General features: G+C 39.4%; 3 protein-coding genes across 3 annotated transcripts in view; 1 reads left to right on the plus strand and 2 right to left on the minus strand.

Annotated features, from left to right (window-relative positions):
* LOC109913613 (guanine nucleotide-binding protein G(i) subunit alpha-1) overlaps positions 1-19,016 on the minus strand; it is a 1,176,207-nt gene that overhangs the window by 1,033,600 nt on the left and 123,591 nt on the right. The gene's annotated exons all lie outside the window — the stretch shown is intronic.
* tmem60 (transmembrane protein 60) lies at positions 5,030-5,655 on the plus strand. The gene has a single exon (XM_020525234.2). It carries the CDS (start codon positions 5,145-5,147, stop codon positions 5,541-5,543), a length of 399 nt encoding a protein of 132 aa, XP_020380823.1. The 5' UTR covers positions 5,030-5,144; the 3' UTR covers positions 5,544-5,655.
* Positions 11,565-19,016, minus strand: part of LOC109925135 (lysine-specific demethylase RSBN1L) — a 56,118-nt gene continuing 48,666 nt past the window's right edge. The window contains exons 5-7 of the mRNA XM_020525142.2: positions 18,318-18,485; positions 15,626-15,734; positions 11,565-12,815 (exon numbers count right to left, since the gene is read on the minus strand). Coding sequence (XP_020380731.2) covers positions 12,321-12,815; positions 15,626-15,734; positions 18,318-18,485 — 772 coding nt within the window. The 3' untranslated portion in view covers positions 11,565-12,320. The remainder of the gene's footprint in view (positions 12,816-15,625; positions 15,735-18,317; positions 18,486-19,016) is intronic.

Below are 19,016 nucleotides of genomic sequence, written 5' to 3' on the forward strand. Positions count from 1 at the left end.
GCTGTGTTCATCCAGCTCTACACCTTGTTATCTCTGGCCTTGATCCCCATCTCCCACTGAAACCCTGGTTCAATACTTTTGTCACCACCACACATTACTCAATCCACTTTCAGCATCAATTACAAACAAACAATACGAACCACTAGTTCAGCAAGGCCACTAACTCCTGCTGCCTCCAATTACCTTCATAAAGTCTGGCAGCATCTTTGAAGAGAAATCAGCGTTAACATTCTGGGTCCAATGACCCTTCTTCAGAATGGTTCTCCAGTTTTGTACTGACTGTTGGCTGCATTGTCAGACAGGCTATCTTTCAGTAAGATGGAAGACCACATCTGGAGTACTGTGTTCAGCTTTGGTTTCTCATTTGAAAAGGATATATTTATGGATTAGAAGCAGATCAGAGAAAGCTCGCTCAACTCATTCGTGTGACAAAGAGATTATGTTATAAAGGTTGAACATGAAAGGTCCAAAGGGATACTCATGTAAAATTGACACTCTGAGTCCAGCTGCAATGTTCAGTGATTGTAACACACATTCATGCCGGAGCAAAGACTGAGCAATCCAGATGCTTCTCCAATGAAGTTCAAAATGAGCATGGTTTATATATGTTTTATCATTAGTTACAGCTAACATTATCAGGTAGACAAAAGCCACATCACAATAGCCTCAGTGCTGTGGATAATTGATAATCAATAATTAATAACTAATAATTGCATTACTGTACAATTATGTTTGGTAATTGCCTTACAAAGACTTGGTATTGTTTTTCCAGAGACAGCAAAGAATGTGTGTTTATTTTGTGTAAAAGGTTTATGGAGGTGAATAGATGCTGATTGAAGTCATCTGGCTGTGTGATAGTGTTTCTTAATGATATCATCTGGTCATCGTTTGCCCTGTTGGAATGCTCGAGTTGAACCCCAAACACCCCATATCCTCTCTGTTCATTTGTTTAGAATATGGGATAGAGCAAGTTATTTTGAACTTCTCTTCTTTGGTCTCTATTCCTCTTTTAACCGCTTGCTTACTATTTATATGCCTATAGCATTTTGGAGATAGTGACCATAACGGAGTTAGAATTAGGAAAGTTATGGAAAAGGATAAGGACGAGCTGGGAATAAAACTGGGGGGACTTGAAACCATAAGTATACATCAGGGTAAAGGTGAGAACCAAACAGGATGAGCCACTCCAAATGAGTGTGGTGAGCCAGCTTGAGAGAGTTCCTAACCTTCCTTCACATCCCTTATATCCCTTAGGAAGAGGAAGCAAAGGTTCCTGAAACATTGTTTTATAATACCCCTGTGAAGTACTTTGGGACAGGTCACAATGGTAAAGGCATGTCATTGTTGAGATGTTCTACCAAACTTTCAACGAAGTGTTTGAAGATGCATTGCAGTGTGAGATTATGAAATAAAAGAGGCTTAGTATATTTACTTGGTCAATTGTTTGCAGGTCAACAAATTCATTTCTTTAATGCTCGAGAATTGGTGCACATATTAAATAGCACAGGTTTTATCAGCCAATTGCATTCGGCTTGGTTTAACACTACTCTTCACTGGAAAATGCTCCTCAAGCTCAAAAAGGGCAAATCTTATCTGATGAACTTTTGAAATTCTTTCGTGGAATGGATCCATTTCTCAGTCATTTCACCCCTAAGTTCTGCCTACAAAGTTAAGGGAAAATAACAGTACATAATAAGCTACCGCAAACAAATCAGCAATCTGTTGACCCTGCTTCACATGCAGTGCATTATGTATTGTTTACTGGGCTTGTTGTAACGTGAAATAAACAAACTAATATTTCATTCTGTTAGGTCAGTCCACAGTACTTTAGATATATACTGTATTTAAGGCACAGCTATCTACCACTAATGCACGAAGTTTATACCAATAAAACTTATTGCCCATTCCAAATGACCCTAAAAAAGTTGGTGATGAACCATATTCTTGAACCATTGAAGTCTTTTCTTCTGTAGGTACACCCACAGTGCTGTTAGGTAAGGAGTCCTAGGATCTTGATCAATACTGAAGAAAGTGATGCTTTTCCAAGTCAGAGTATTGTGAGAGTTGGAGATATGCTCATGTTATGGTACGCCCCAATGCTTGCTGCCACTTTCTTTTTGGCAATAAAAGTCATTGGTTGGAAAGGTGCGACCAAAGGTGTTTTGGCAAGTTGCTACAGTGCTTCTTGTATGTGGTACACACTGCAATCACTGTGTACTGTAACTGAGGGAGTGAATGCTTAATCAATGGTGAACGCTGTCAAATTTCTTGAGTGTTGGAGTTGACTATTCCAGCCAAGTGCGGTTTATAACATCATATTCCTAAATTTTGTCTTTTAGATGTTAGAAAGGCTTTGGGGAACAGCAGCTGTGTTACGACAGAATTCCAGGTTTCTGATTGCTTTCCGTAGCCACAGTATTTATGTGGCCAATCTGGCTACATTTCTGGTCAATGATGACTCCAAGATGTTAACGGTGAAGTTTCAACAATGGCAACGTTGTTAAATGTCAAGGGGAGATGGTTAAATTCTTTCTTGCTGGAAATGATCATTGCCTAACATTGGCATTGTGTAAATGATACTTGCAACTTATTAGTCCAAGCCTAAATGATGTCTGAGTTTCACTGCATATGCGCACAGACTCCTTCACTATCTGAGAAGTTGCTAAAGTACTTAATGGACAACTAAATTTGTAAAAACAATGATAGCGTCCAGATAACAATGGGATTAGAAAAGAGACCCATAACAATGGAGTGATATGAATGTAAACCATAATTTGAGCAATCCCAGATCTTTAGTTAAATTGAAACTAAATTGCTTATAATGAAGACAAGGCAAATTCAAAAGAAAACAATGAGATTCAACTAATTTATATGTGAGACACTATTCTCCATCTACCACGTTCTTAAAATATCAATCCCCAAAGCAAGGAGGATCTTTTATCTTTTCTGTCCACATATACATACAGAACACATTTGACACTTGCACTTTTAAGTTTGCAATTTCCTTCCCTGACATATGCTATTTGAAGAATACCTTCCGGCATCCCCTTCCCAGAAAGCTACCTTTTACTATGTCGGATTCTCTACAACAACCAGGATCAATAATTTTATGTGTAATAGACCTTAAACTCTGATTAAGTGAATAAATTTTGAGTGAGTTACAATTGAACTACAGATTATCACATGACTTATATTTGAAACATTGCAGGTGGTGGTATGACACCTAATTTAGAAAGATAGTGACACTTAGGAACTGGTTAGAAGCAATTCTTTCATGCAAATTTTGGAAAAAAATTTGTTCTTTAACCTTCTTCAAAAACTTGAACAGCAGTATAAGTTTCACTGTCAGTATTTGTTAATGCCACCACATTAATATCAACTAAGTAGAAGCTAGATACATGAGACCGTAGATATAGGAGTAGAATTAGGCCATTCAGCCCATTGAGTCTGCTTTCCCATTCAGTCATGGCTGATAGCTTTCTCAACCCCATTGTCCTGCCTTCTCTCCCTAACCCTTAATCCCCTTACTAATCAAGAACCCATCTATCTTGTCTTAAACACTCAAAAACTTGCCCTCCACAGGCCTTTGCAGCAATGAATTCCACAGAGTTACCACCCTCTAGTTGAAGAAATTCTTCATTTCAGTTCTAACGGGCCATCCCTTCAACCTGAGGCTGTGCCTTCGGGTCCTAGTCTCTCCTATTAGTGGAAACATCTTTTCCATGTCCACTCTATCCAGGCCTCTCAGTATTCTGTAAGTTTCAATCAGATCCCCCACTCATCCTTCTAAACTCCAATACAGACCCAGAGCCCTCAACTGCTCCTCTTATGACAAGCCCCCCACCCCGAGGATCATTCTTGTAAACCTCCTCTGGACCCCTACCAACATCAGCATATTTTTCCTTAGATATTGGCCCAAAACTGCTCACAATATTCCAAACGTGAATATACAAAAATGGAAAACACTCATGTGATCAACAGTGTACTGGAATTAGTTTCTGATTGCTCTCAGAAGAAGATTTCTCATTTATTTTTAACCTAACTGGTTGAGGATTTAAAAAAAATAATCTATTTGCTTCTCCATGAAAACCTCTTGGTTGATGATGGGAAGAAAACATTCAGAGTTATATTGCTTAGAGGCAATATTATTGAATACTACAGACTAAATGGACTAATTGGTCTTGCTTTATCCATCTTTCTTGCTCATTGGTAAATGGTCAGTGCCTTATAACAACATCCCTGTCCATTGCAACTATTCAAGCTCTTCCACTTGATGAAATATATTACCTATCCTAATAATTCAACCGCAATATCGATGTCAAGGTACTGCCACATTAACTCAATCAGCCAGATAATCCTAAATGTGGAAATTAATTTCCCTAATTCTCAACGATATATTACAAAAGTTACCATCTTATCTAGGGTTTAGATTAAAATTAATTCAATCTTAAGAATAATGGTTTACGTCAGTCCTCAATAAAAGTGCATTGCAAGTAAAATTAATGAAGTTGATTATTGACATGTTTAGTAATTACAAGAAGTAAATCATGCACATAAAGCAACATATAGCCAGTAAACGGAAAAGGTTCTACTGTTTTATAAAGGCCTCCGTTTACCGTTCCCGGAAGTGTAGCAACATGGCTAATTGACAGTATGATCTCGCAATTGCAAACGGAATAAAATTCGAATAATTTAAACCACCAATCGCTGCACGCTTTGGGCGGGACTCTGGGTCAGACAACGGCTACATTTTGTTTGGCTTTAGTCGAGGTACGCTGGGGAAGGGGAGAAGAAAGCTCAGGTCTTGGCAGTAAAGTCTGCGAAGGGACATGAGCTGCAGCTTCGCCTGCTATTCAAGAGCTTCTTAACCCGAGTCAGATTCATACTCGACATCTTTGTAACAATGGCCAAGCGGTGATTTTTATTTTAGTCAATATTCGGATTTCACGGAGTCGATGTTATTAGGCAAAGTATCATGAAGAATAAAATGGAGAAAACGACGTGCAAATATAATTCAGAGCAATTAGCACTGACGTAAGAGACTGCAAGATATGAAATGAAACTTGTTTAACAGTATCGTAACATTTGTCGAAACAGCGAGAAAATATTCGAAAGGCGGGCAGTATTTCCTGCAGCTGTTTTAGATGAGAATGTCATTAGCACAGAGGGTTTTAATGACTTGGCTCTTTACCTTGCTCTTCTTAATTGTGTTGGTCCTGAAATTGGACGATAAAGCTCCTTGGAACTGGATCCTCATATTCATCCCGCTCTGGATTTTTGATACCATTTTGTTAATGATGTCGATCGTAAAGATTATAGGGAGATGCAAATCGGGCTATGACAGGAACAGTAATAATCTCAAGAAGGAAGTCTGGTATTTCTGCGCCATGCTGCTTAAACTAAGTTTTCTGTTGGCACTGAGTGCCAGACTGGAACATTTCTCACAAATGAAACTCACTTTCGTTTTTATACCACTTTGGCTCTTGCTCATCGGAGCAGTTGGTGATTTAGTCTATAATATGTATTCTATGAGACAAGATTAATGGAGGGTCTATAGGCTTTTGTTGTCATCCTAATCATTGCCCAAGCATCAGTGAATGATGCAGGACTCCACAAAAATATACCGAAAAGCTTACTGAACAGTGTATTTCAACTTTTTTTCAGATCTAATTCTACTGCGCTGAAAACGTCACAATTTACGGCTGCTTTCATCGAGCTTTGTGAAGTTATCTTAATATAATCATGTAAAAAAATCAGAACAGGATGTAGTCATACCACGGGTTTGTTCAAGTAAATAAAGTATATAATTTGTGCAATTGAAATCATTTCCTACAACGTTTTGATAATTACACTGTAACAACATGGGAACGGCCTTTTTTCTGTATAGATGGTTTCTGTACTTAATGCTTTAACTTACATCTATAGAACACAAATTCAGAAAATAGCCTTATTTCTAACTGTAATTTCTATCTCATGATTTGGTCAATTTGAGGATAAATTTAATGAATTGACTTGTTGCATGTTTACTAGTATTATTAGGCAAAGGCTGCAGCACTGACTTGAATCTCATTCAAATTGTTGTTTATTAAGCAAACAGTTGATTACAAAGGATTGCAATATTTTCAAATCTGCACAAAAGCCAAATAACGCAGACATCTTTTCCAGTCACTTGCTGTATTAAATGTCAACAATATGCAAAGAAAAGTTTTTCTTTTACACTTTGTGGGCATATTTCCAAAGCAAACAACCATGGACCACGAAAAATATGTGCAAGATACAATGAATGAATGACAATGTGATAGAGGAAAGGGCACGAAGGCAGGAGGCCTACGTTGAAGCTCCATCTGTTCCCGTGTTGTGTAATAACATCTCTGAACAGACGGTTTAGAAAATATCAGTAATTGTAGCAGTATTCATCTCATCCATTTAGGACTAGGGTAATTAAAGGTCAGGGATACAGACGCTCCCTCCCACCATTTGTGAAGGAACCCATTGTTGACTCTAGTAACACCCAATTCTAAAGTTGTCATAGTCTTAAGAGGACCATAAGGCTGCTCTGAGGAGGAGGGGACTGGTGATGAATTTAACCTGAAAGTTACCACACCTCAGGCAAGGTCAAGAAGGTAGGATATTTATGGTGGCCTCAACCAGTCCCATTCTACAAGATAATCCCTATAAAAAGGCATATCAGGGTTATTGCTTTGGGCAGCATGTTGCGGGGCACCATCAACACCAATGCTAAAAATACAAGAGGATTGGGGACAAAATCACCCTGGAAAGTACCAAAATCACACTAGAAAATACCCTTCATTGGGGCAGCTAGTTGGGCAAATCACCCAGAGGAGTGGGAGGCCTAAGCCAAGAGGCAAAGTGTGATTGGCCTGGCAGCCACAGGAGACCTGTACGGTGTGATGTGCAATTACTATTTTTTCTGGAATGTCAAACCCTGTCCCCTCCCATCCATAACCATCTCTCCATCATTTTCTGGTCCCCTCCACAGCCTCTGCTATCAGTGTGAAAGATCTATTCTTTACACTTCTCTATCTCCACAGATTGAACAGCATGGACTAGTTTAAAAGCCGGTTCAATGTTGGTGTTTATGCTCCACAACCTTCTCTCACTCTGCTTCATCCAACTAGCATAACCTTCAATCCTTTTCTCCTTACATAGCTATCATTTGCCTCAACCCTTCTGTCAATCAGGTCTGAATTCCCTCTACTTTTTGGGCAAGTAAGTTTAGCTCAATTTGCACTTGACTCTGAATCTCAATATTGTGGATTGAATTAATGCAGGGCTTGAACACACAAGTTGAGTTTGACACAGAGAATGTTAAGCTGTCAGAAATACAGTTTTTCAGATGACATTGAAACATGGCACCATGTCTGCTTAGGTGAACGTTGGAAATCTCAGGTAATATTTGACAAAGTATGGGGAGCTTTCCCCAGTGACCCAACCATTATTTGGCACTCAAACAACAGATGAGAAAACAGATTAATTATCGATAATTATTACATTACTGATTGTGGACTGTGCTGAGCTCACATTAGTTACCTGGCTTTTAAAACAATTACTCCAAAAAGTACATAAATGAAAGCAAAATGTGGAATCTGAAACAATTTTCTAATATGTATGTATTTAGAACTGGATTCAGATGGTTGGCTGAAGAAATATTCTTTCCACGCTGACTTTGGAAATAGAGCGCTCGAAAAAGTCAGCAGTTCTAGCAGCATCTGAGAAGTCAGAAACAGTTAATTTTGAGTGCCAAACTGAAAGGTGTTGGAATTAAAAAATTACTTCTGACAGAGGTCGAGTTTCTCCAGCTTCAATGTTTGTTTCAAAAAGTACTTAACTTGGTTGTTTTTTGCACAGATGTTGGACGGTCATGAAAAACCTTATATAAAAATGTTATTCTTTGCATCCATTATTTTTGGGCCTTAGTGGAAACCCCCACATACTTCTATCTTAGTAAACTTCATGATTTTAAAACAAACTTCAGATTTTTCTTTTTTTAGAAAAAGAGAGAAAACAGCACTAGCATGTTCAGTATTTAAGTTTATTCTCTTAGCATCTAACCTAATCCAAAACAATGCTACTATATCTTATTCTAATCCATTCCAGCTCATCCAACACCCTTTTCCTTGCTGTCTAGAATTTCACCTAATCTATCAATATATGAACTTGAATTTTCCCTTCCTGTTCAAATTCCTTTATGAAGTTACTCTCCATTTTCTCAGTTCCTACATACCGACAGCCAGCCATTATTGATGTTCATTAGGTGACGAATCAGGACTACACCTCATCACTGATCTTGAGAGTGCAAAGGGTTATGTTAAGAGGTATCAAAGCAAGTTCTGCAATGATGAGAGGTTCTTCTAGCTGCATAGCACTTGTATACTAGGTTGTTTTTTCCGGTTACTGGTGAAATTTGTTGAAGATTAGGTGCCAAGTAACATCCAAATGTATTACTGCAACAAGCATAAAAAGTACTAGATCTGCACCTTAAATTCTGTAAGTTGCAGGGCTATGGGTCGTGTGCAGGAAAATGGGATTAGAAAGGGCATCTGGGTGTTTTTGGGACAGCGTGAACAAGATAGGCAGAACGTCCCCTTTCTGTGCTGTATCATTTCTACGGTTCATTAAACGTGCCAAAGGCAATATTGGCAAGAAAAATGCAGTCATCAGAAAACAGCAAGCATCAGAAGTTCTAGACAGCTTCGTTTCAAGGGGATCCTTGCACACTTTGATGCTTAAAGACCTGATTGGCAATCATTCTTTGGAAAGTGGCAAGAAAAAGATAGACAATGGAATCAAGAACGTTCCTCCCAGATAAAATAGGATTTTTGTGTTTTTAGTATGTATTTAGAATTGGATTCCGATGGGTGGATGAAGAAATCTTCCTTCTGCTCTCTGATTTAAGATAATTAGTTTAATGAAAAGGCACACCACCAGAATAGAAATGAACTGTCGATATTTCAAAATTAATTTGGAGATCTGTTTAATACCACCAATCTCTTTCATGCTATTTTGAGGGAAGACAGTAAATCACTCATGATGTAACACAAAAGGCTGCTCTAAGCATGGACTTTGCTACTGTATTTGGTTTCAGTATTATCTTCATTGACACTTGCATTGTGCGCTTTAGGGAAGAACAGATCTCTCATACAGACAAACTTCACATCCGAAAGTCCAAGATCATTCTCACCACCCAGATATTTAACTTTCAGACAATGCATGAAGGAGATGCAGAAGATGGTTAAAAATGACTGCATATTCACAACATTAATTTGCTACATCGTTATTTTATAAATTATTCATTAGCTGGAATTCAACTCTGCTAAAGGCGTTTTACATGAAACTGCTTACAACCTTTCAGTCCACAGTATTGACTTTTTGCTGTTCTCAGCATTGGTCTCTAAGCAATCACAGTATGATGGTAGAAAAATACTAAGCCTGGCTTTGAGAAGAGAATGTCAACCAGAATTCCAGAGCAGACTAAGCAAACAGCTCTTGTAGAAAATGCACTTGTGAATAGAAGAACGGATGACCAAATTTAGCTATGATGACCCCTGATGAAGTACTCACCATTTATAATTCCCATACAAAAGAGGTACTACCTTGTTCATACAGAGGGTTGATGTGCAACTGTAGTTCTACAGGAATTGTGCCTTAAAGAGAGGGTAATAAGTGTGAAGAACAAAAGTTAAAATATAACCACATAAAAGACAATGAACAGAAGAACTTAAACATTTGGTGGGAAAAAAATCTCAAAATGCTCATTTGAACCTTGAAGTTTCTTTCCTTGCACCATTGAGTCTCAAAGTATCTGCAACTTGGACCTAGTGGTTATGCGCAAACCTTGGCTGCAAGTTATCAACAAACTGTTAATATGTGGAAAACATTAGTGCTGGGTCCAAACCACACTTCATTCATACAAGTCATTAACAACAATAAAGGTCCAGAAACAAGTTAATTTTTTCTTCTTCAATACAACCATAGTGCTCTTAAGTACTGGCTTAGCTGAGATGAACTGACTTAATACAGCAGTAATAAACTGAATTGCTCTCTTTTCTCTCCCTGCCCCACCACCCCACATTTCTTTCCATAAAGTGCAGTGAATCTTAACGTGCATATTAACAGAACATTGTAAGCAATGGAGTTTTGGATGTGGGAATATCCTGATGTTACAGGGAGAATGGTCATCTGATTTGATGGCATGATACTATATTGATTGTTTGTGGTGTTGTTTGAAAAACAAGGACTTAAATCCAGCCCAAATTAAGTGAAAGGCTAGCTCCATTACCAACACTTATCAAACTGAACCGATAAAACTGTCACATTTATCCTGAGATCACAATGACTTTCTTATATTACACATCTAGCGCAACTACGGAACATTATTTTCAATATTAGTGACACAAAAGAAGAGAATTTGTGGTTCTAATGATGATGAAACTGTCAGTGCTTGTGATCACTACAGTGTAAAACTAGCAGCAACGTCTGACATCCAGAAAAGCAATTAAATGCGGATAAACAGAAGTTGTTGTCAGTGATAATTTGACTTTATGAAGGTGTGTGAGAACAATCAGCACAAACAATCACAATAAGTTGACATGATAAACGCACTATTCTTACTTTGTGATCAAGTAAATTGTTAATCAGATGTAACTGATAATTAACAGTATATTAAATCATAATTAATGTCCTTGTGGTGCAGTTGTAGTGTCCCTACCTCTGAGTCAGAAGACCCTAGGTTCAAGTCCCATCCACTCCAAGAGTGTATCTTAATATCTCTGAACAGATTGGTTAGAAAATATCTGAATGATAATTATTGCTCAACAACCTTTCTGGCCCTGACAATTAATTTTATGTATGTGGAACCTCTTTTCCCAAGAACATTTGAAAATTAAACTTCCATTTTTTAAAAAATTCATATTTTAGTTTTTCTTACTGTACATGGATTAAAATATACATTATAATCCTTGCTTTCTACTTCATGCTCTGAAAATTGGAATAACTCTTTAGTCTGACTGACTGATCAGTTGCCAACATTGTTGTTGAATGCTGCAGTTTGTGCCAAATTCAAATCAGAACAGAGAAATCCAAACTCTTGAAGCTCCAGCAAACTTTTGACAGTAGCTTGTTGAGATCAGCAGCAAACACCCTTACTATCAGTGAATGCAAATTCAGGGGTATGATGCATACAAAGTGCACCAAATATGTGCATCCATGCATCAAAATAGTACAAACAAATCATCCTAGGTCTTATACAACTGGAGCTGACGCCATAGAACACTAACTTTGTTTCACTTAGTGCAACAAGGAAATAAAGCAATACATAGTATAGCTAATTCAGCTATTAGATGCTGGAATTTCTAAACTTGGTCCTGCCCAAGTACAGATGAAAAGAGGCATGGCAGCCTAGTTAAAAGGCTTACCATAGGTGAGACGTTAAAATTACAACTGATTTTTGTGAAGACAGTATTTGCAGAAATTTAGTGAAGAGAAGGATAACCTTTATAAACTAGCTTAAGTCGGCTACTGGTACGTCAGTGTCTTAGACAATATCGCATAATGAATACTTTTATTTTAAAATCTAGAATATGATCATCTGCACTCAATTCCCTTCTCCCCTCCCCCTGGGAGAGAAAGAAGAGAGAAAATTCTGATTTGTCTGCACGGTTACACAAATTTTGTCACGTCTACATTAGGTGAAATAAAATAATGTAGGTGTAAAATAGCCGAAGGCTACTACTTTTGGTACTTACATATGTAAAAACATTAAAGTACACTGAACCTTTATTAAGTGGTTCAGATTTTAGTTTGAAATTGTACTACATAATTATAATAAAAAATGTATTTACACTACTGTGTTGACACAAATACCAGTATTCAAACTCGCAACTAGGTTGACATAAGCTCTATGGATAAGCTTGAATTTGGAAACAATTTTGGCTCAGCTTACAAAAAAGTATGTGCCGAGGTCAACTCTGCTTCTATCCCCATGACTTTTTATCTAATAACAAAAAAGTAATTTTGAAAACCTTTTATTTTTCCCATTTAACCTGCAGTATGACAGTGCACCTGCCCCTTAAGTGCTGTTAAGTTTCACAGTTATGGACAGGCACTGAGGAATGTTACAAAGCTACATGTACTTTTCTGTCCTACCATGTAACAGTCTTGAGAACAATAACAAGCTTGCCCCATAGAACTTACATAAGCAAGAACATATATTGTACATCACACCATTGTTCAGATACATTTTAAAAAAAAATAAAAGCTCCAAAGAATATACACAGATATCAGTAAGAAAAGTTCTGTTGCTACTCATGCAAATCTGGCTTTACTGAAGGTAGCTGTTGTTCATCTCCACAGTCAGTTTGGATGTTTGAACACACTAGATCTTTTGACTCAATTACAAACTGTGATTCAGTGCTTTTAGGCTCCACTTTCATTTTTGGGAGTTCTGTGAAATTAAGTTCTATTTTTACTTCTCGATGTCTTGCATCTTCAGAGGTGATGTCGTCCCTCTGTTGTTTGTCCTCAGTCTCCAATTTGATAACAGGGCACTTGGTGTCTGGTGGCAATTCTTGATTTTCAGAAGCACATTCTTGAGCACATGGTTCTCCTGCATCTGGGTGATACTGTCTCAACCGGACATGCCACGCCAAGCTGCAAACTGCAGAGACAGTCTTGAACTGGTGTACAACATTCCGGGGAATGAAATATACGTCATTGTCATATAGCTGAATTCTCGCATAGCGAATACCTTCTCTTCGTATCTGGTTGAGTTTTGCATCATCTACCCATTGAACACACTAAAAACAAGATGAGAAAATAGGGTTCAGTAATGCAAACTGTTCACAAACTATATAAAACACAGTAGCTTCAAGTGCATTGATGCACCCCAGGAATTAAATTTTTTTGTTTCCAATCAAGAGGTTAGAATTAATCAAATTGTTGCTCACATGAGTTCACTGGTCTGCATTTCACCAGTTCTCAATTTCACCACCAGGTGGAGTGAGCTGTGCTTTGACAAAATATTTTTGGGAGGCTGATGTTTTCCCATAGGAAAAAGCCTCCCCGTACACAGGCAACGTTACAGATTTTTCCTCATATTCATGATGATTCGCAGACTGATGAGTATCAGTGACCAGTCCAAACTGACTTAGACGACAAAACTAAATTGACGCAACAGTGAAGCTACATTCTTTGGGATGGCAGCAGGTCAGACAGCATCCACGGAGAGACAGCAAGCTAACATCTCAAGTCTAGATGACTCTTCATCAGAGCTGAAGTGAAGCATGGAGGGGGCAGCATTTATACTAAAGCTTGGGAGGAGCGGTGTTGGGGTAGTAGGTGTAGGGTGCTGGCGGAGAAAAGATGTTGACAGTTCAGATTAAGTGATCTGAATGTGAGAATGGCAGAACAATGGTGTGTCTAACTGCCAGACTTGAAAGGACAGCTAGAGACAAAAAAACTGCAGCTGCTGGAATCCAAGCAGACAAACAGAAGGCTGGAAGAACACAGCAAACCAGGGAGCATTTGGAGGAAAGGAGCAGACACGTTTCGGATATTACCCTTCTTCAGGACTAGATGTGGGGGTAGGGGGAGGTGCAGATAAAGAGAGGGAGGGGAGGGGTGGAGGGGGAAAGGCGGTGATAGTAGGTATGACCTGGTTAGTTGATGGGAGGGATGAATCCAGTTGGTGGCTGGAAGGGAGGGTCAGAAGGGAGGAAGTGGGGCTGGAAAGGGAGCCGGGGAATGGGTGGGAAGGTTATTTGAAATTGGAGAACTGAATGTGGAGTCCCCTGGGCCGCAGGGTGCCCAGACAGAATAGAAGGCGTTGTTCTTCAAATTTGCGTTCCAAGTTGCTGTGACACTGGAGAAGGCCAAGGACGGACATATCAGAAGGGGAGCAGGCTGGAAGTTGAAATGGGCGGTGACCGGGAGGTTAAGTCAGCCGTTACGGACCAGGCAGAGATGCTCGGCAAGAAGGCCACCTAGTCTACGTTAGGTCTCACTGACATAGAGAAGACCACATCGGAAGCACCGGATGCAATAGACAAGGTTGGAAGAGATGCAGGTGAAGCTCTGTCTCACTTGGAAGGGCTGTTTACGGCCCTGCATGGAGGTGAGGGAGGTGGTGTGGGGGCAGGTGTTGCATCTTTTACAGTTACAGGGGAAGGTACCGGGAGGGTTGGAGTGGTCGATGGGCATTAGGCACATATCCCTCCAAATCTTTCCTATTCGTGTACTTATCCAGATGTGTTTTAAATATTATAACAGTACCTGCACCCACCATTTCCTCTGGCAATTCATTCAACACACACAAACCACTGTGTAAAAATGTTGCCCCTCATGTCTTTTTTAAAATCTTTCTCCTCTCACCTTAAAAATATGCCCCCTAGTTTTGAAATCCCCCATCCTAGGGAAATTCTATTCACCTTATCTATGCTCCTCATGGTTTTATAAACTTCTAAGGTCTCCCTTCAACCTTCTACATGCCAGTGAAAGAAGTCCCAGCCTATTTTTAGAACTGAAATCCTCCATTCCTGGCAACACCCTGGTAAATCTTTTCTTAACCCCCTCCAATTTAATAATATCCTTCCAATAGCAGGGTGACCAGAACTGCAATTTTTAAGTTGGATTGATTTATAATATGCTTGCACATATACATGAATTTTTTGTTTGGAAAAATGCTTTCCTTGGACAGGAATCTAATTGGTCTGGAGTTCTCTGTGGCCCACACTATCACTCGACTGGCTCAAGACACTGCATTTCTGCCATTTTTCCTAAAAGTATATGATTTTTTAAAAAAATCATTCACTTAACTCAATCTCTCTCCTTCTGTCAAAAGATACTGCATATACTTTATGTGCTTTGCAAACCCTATATTTCCTTCATTCAGCATCCACACATGAATTCTTCACTAGGGTCAGTGACGATAAATCAGGAGTGGAACATTGATGGATTTTTCCATTTCCATATCAGAAGGGCTGAATATTACACGATTACCCAGCAAATATGGAACAAACAAGGCAGCAAACTTAACAACTTCCCACAGAGCCAAACAGCATGGAAACAGACCCTTTGGTCTAACCAATCCATGCCTAACATAATCCCAAACTAAACCAGTCCCAACTGCCTGCTCCTGGCCCATTTCCTCCAAACCTTTCCTATTCATGTACTTATCCAAATGTCTTTTAAACGTTATAACTGTACCCACATCCACCACTTCCTCAGGAAGTTCATTCCACACGTGAACCACCTCTGTGTAAAAACAAAAATGCCCCTCATGTCTTTTATAAATCTCTCTCCTCTCACCTTAAAAAATGTGCCCTCTAGTCATGAAATCTCCCATCCTAAGAAATAGACAACTACCATTAACTCTATTTATATCCCACATTATTTTACAAACTTTTATAAAGGACTCCTCTCAACCTCCTACGCTCCAGCAAAAGTCGTCCCAACCTATCCAGCCTTTCTTTATATCTGGAATTGATCTGCAGTTGACAGCCAAAGGGATGAAAGCAAAAGCTAATAAAAACAGAAAATCTTCGTAGGATCAAGATCAGGTTTACAATTAGTTTTGTAATAATTCCAAAACAGAATTAACTAGGATTACCTGAGATAATGGTGGTTCATGCAGATCTAACTGGAGCCTCTGCACCACCTCTAGGAAGTCTTCTGAATGAAAACAAATTACATCTTTGGTTATACGGGGTTGATCAAACCTATTAAAAAAAGGGAACATTATTAATTAGCTTTAAATTTAGAAAACAATCTCTACTTAGACAATTGGTCATTTTGTTGTGACAAAAGCTGCTATTACTGTAGCTGGCAATGACTGAAATTCAACACCTAGCTGAAGGAAAGAAAGTAAGTTCAGAATTAGCACATTTTTTAGATCATTAAATGGTTATTAAAAGCAGTATGAAAAATACACTAATAGATATTAATTCAACTGCCAGCCTACTCAATAAAATTCAAGTGCAACCAACTGTTATTGGTACTCATTAATATGCTTATTTCAATGTCACTCATTTCACAAGTGAATGACCCATATTTGAATAGGTCCTGCTTACCAACCCTTCTCATTTACAATTCGCTTGTTTTTATTGGAATCCTTGGTCACTGTAGATCATTTAGATATATACCTAAGGAGGCAGATTTATAATTTTAAATAGGAGTGATTACTTACCCAACCTCTGAACTGGAAGATGGTACAAAGGACACTGGAAAGAAAGGTTTATAAGGGGACGTGAAACAGATATTACCTGTACTAAATATCAGAAGCAGGCATTAAACATAGAATGGTGCACAGTGCATTAAGTGCAGCATGGTTGGCATGGTGGCTCAGTGGTTAGCACTGCTACCACTCAGCGCCAGGGACCTGGGTTCAATCCCACTTTTGGGTGACTGTCTGTGGGGACAGTTGGGTGCTCTGGTTTCCTCCCACAGTCCAAAGATGTTCAAGATAGGTGGATTGGCCATGTTAAATTGCTCAGTACTATCTAGGGATGTGAAGAGTAGTTAGATTAGCTTTGCAAATCTGGGGCTTAGGGGATAACGTGGGGGGCTGGATCGAGGTGCAACGCTCCTTGGAGGGTCGGTGCAGGACTTAATGGGCCAAATGGCCTCTCTCCATACTGTAGGGGTTCTGTGATTCTTTGTAAGACGATTTTATACATATGCAAGAAAAAGCTGAAATTCTACCTTTCAACTCTTCTCATCAACGGAATATCTATGTTATACAGGCGTCCTCACCAAATTGTGATTTACACTGCCATTACAACTAAGTGAATTGCAGATCCCCTTAGGAACTGGAGGGGTGGGATGGGGTAAGGCAGGGTGAGACAGGGCAACACAAGGCCAAGGGAGGAAGTGGGACCGAGTGTAGCAGTGGAAGCACTGGGGAAGGGATCAAATCAGCATGTAGCCAACAGAAGGGAAAGTCTACGGCAAACAATGTTCAAGTGAAATTGACAACAATATCATCATTCATCATCAGCAGTGGATGACTCTCTTGCGCTCCCAGGGCAAGTCCATAGGTGGCTGAACAGTCTGGCATGGCTTTTGCAGACTCTGCTACACTTGGGGTAAAAGATGGTCGTTTAAGGGGGTGTTTCTGTCTGGCTTCCACTTTTTCCCCAATGGCAAGTCTCGTAGTGCTCAACCTTACCAGATGCTCCTCCTCCACTTTGGATGGTCTTGACCCAGTGATTCCAAAGTGTCAGTGGAATGCTGCACTTTGCAAGTGATGCCTTAAGGGTATCCCTGAAGTGCTTCCTCTGTCTGCCTGGGTGGAGATCACCTGCCATTTCGGAGCTGGGAGTACAGTGCCTGCTTGGTGAGTCTCGTGTCAATCATGTGGACGACATGCCCAGTCCACTGCAGCTGATCAAATGTGGTCAGTGCCTCGATGCTGGCCTCATCGCGGACACCGGAGTTGGTGTGTCTTTTCATCCCAGTGGCTATGTATTGCCACTACTTTATTAGTGACATTAAAATGAATCAACGTTAAGGGGATGTAGCCTAAGTGGAGAGTTACTTTATTCATTCAAAGAATGAGGGCAGCGCTGGCTGGGGCAGCATTTATTGCCCATTCCTGACTGCCCAGAGGGCACTTAAGAGTTAACCACATTGCTATGGATCTGGAGTCACATGTAGGCCAGACCAGATAAGGATGGCGCTTTCCTTCCCTAAAGGACATTAGTGAACCAGATGGATTTTTATGACAATGACAATGGATTCATGGTCATCTTTAGATTCTTAATTCCAGATATTTATTGATCTCAAATTCTGCTGTGGCAGGATGTAATGTATAATGCTGCTTCTCTTCCTAATTAAATGCGGTTGTCAATACTAGGCTACTCCTGGCCTTCTATAGCAAATCAAGAAGAACACAAAGGTGCGTGATGTTTAGCAAAAATGAGTGACCGAAGTCATTTTGCCTTCCTGCATATTCAGATGATGCTTTCAAGATCCCAAATTAGGCCTGGGGCCATAATTAAAACATCGATATTTACAGTTTATCATGACACTTCACTTAACTTAATGTTTCTTCTTAAATGCCTCTTAAAATCTCAAATTATTAAAATCAAATAGTTTTTTGTTCCTTTCATCATTTCCGTTTTAACATTAAAGAAGGTTTAATTGTACCAGATGCAGGTGCTCATAATCTGCTGCCATATTGGAACACCAGAGACATAATTTGTATGGGAATCAGCATTTTGGTTAACTCAGAAGCAAAAGGCAATACATTTTTCTTCAACATTTAATAATTAACAGCAGACAGAAGTGGTTAGCTCACGTACCAATCCCCACACTGTACAGCTTTCAACACTCCAACAGCTGCTGTAGTCTGACGTTCAAATCCCTGTCCAATATGATCAGCATGGGCTCGAGTCCTATCCTCAAATAGCATTTCACGTGGCTCACTTGCACGAGGTAGATACTGTAAATTTTTTATCTCATTGGTAGTTCTAAAAGAAATGGAAAGAAGTGTAAAGGTAGAATAAGACCAATTTTCTATCTTATTCAGGTTCTTTGCTTTCAAATAAACTTCAGGTATTCAAACATTAAAGAGATGGAATGCAGGGAAGGAAAGATAAACAAATGCACAATGTGAGCCAGTCTGAATCTTAATTTATTAATAAAAGAATAAATATATGAATAACTTGCTAAACCAAAGCATGGTACATATCAGAAGTTAGTTATTTGAAGTCCTTCTACTTTCTTCGTTCACAGGATGAGGGTATCGCTAGCTAGGCTGACATTCATTGCCCAGAGGGCAGTTAAGAGTCAACCACATTATTGCGGGTCTGGAGTCATATATAGTCCAGACCAGGATAAGATAGCAGTTTCCTTCCCTAAAAGGTCATTAGTGAGCCAGAGATAGCAGGAACTGCAGATGCTGGAGAATCTGAGATAACAAGGTGCAGAGCTGGATGAACACAGCAGGCCAAGCAGCAGAGGAGCAGGAAGGCTGACATTTCGGGCCTAGACCCTTCTTC

Source organism: Rhincodon typus, chromosome 22 (genome assembly GCF_021869965.1).
Source record: "Rhincodon typus isolate 14 chromosome 22, sRhiTyp1.1, whole genome shotgun sequence".
NCBI lineage: Eukaryota > Metazoa > Chordata > Chondrichthyes > Orectolobiformes > Rhincodontidae > Rhincodon > Rhincodon typus.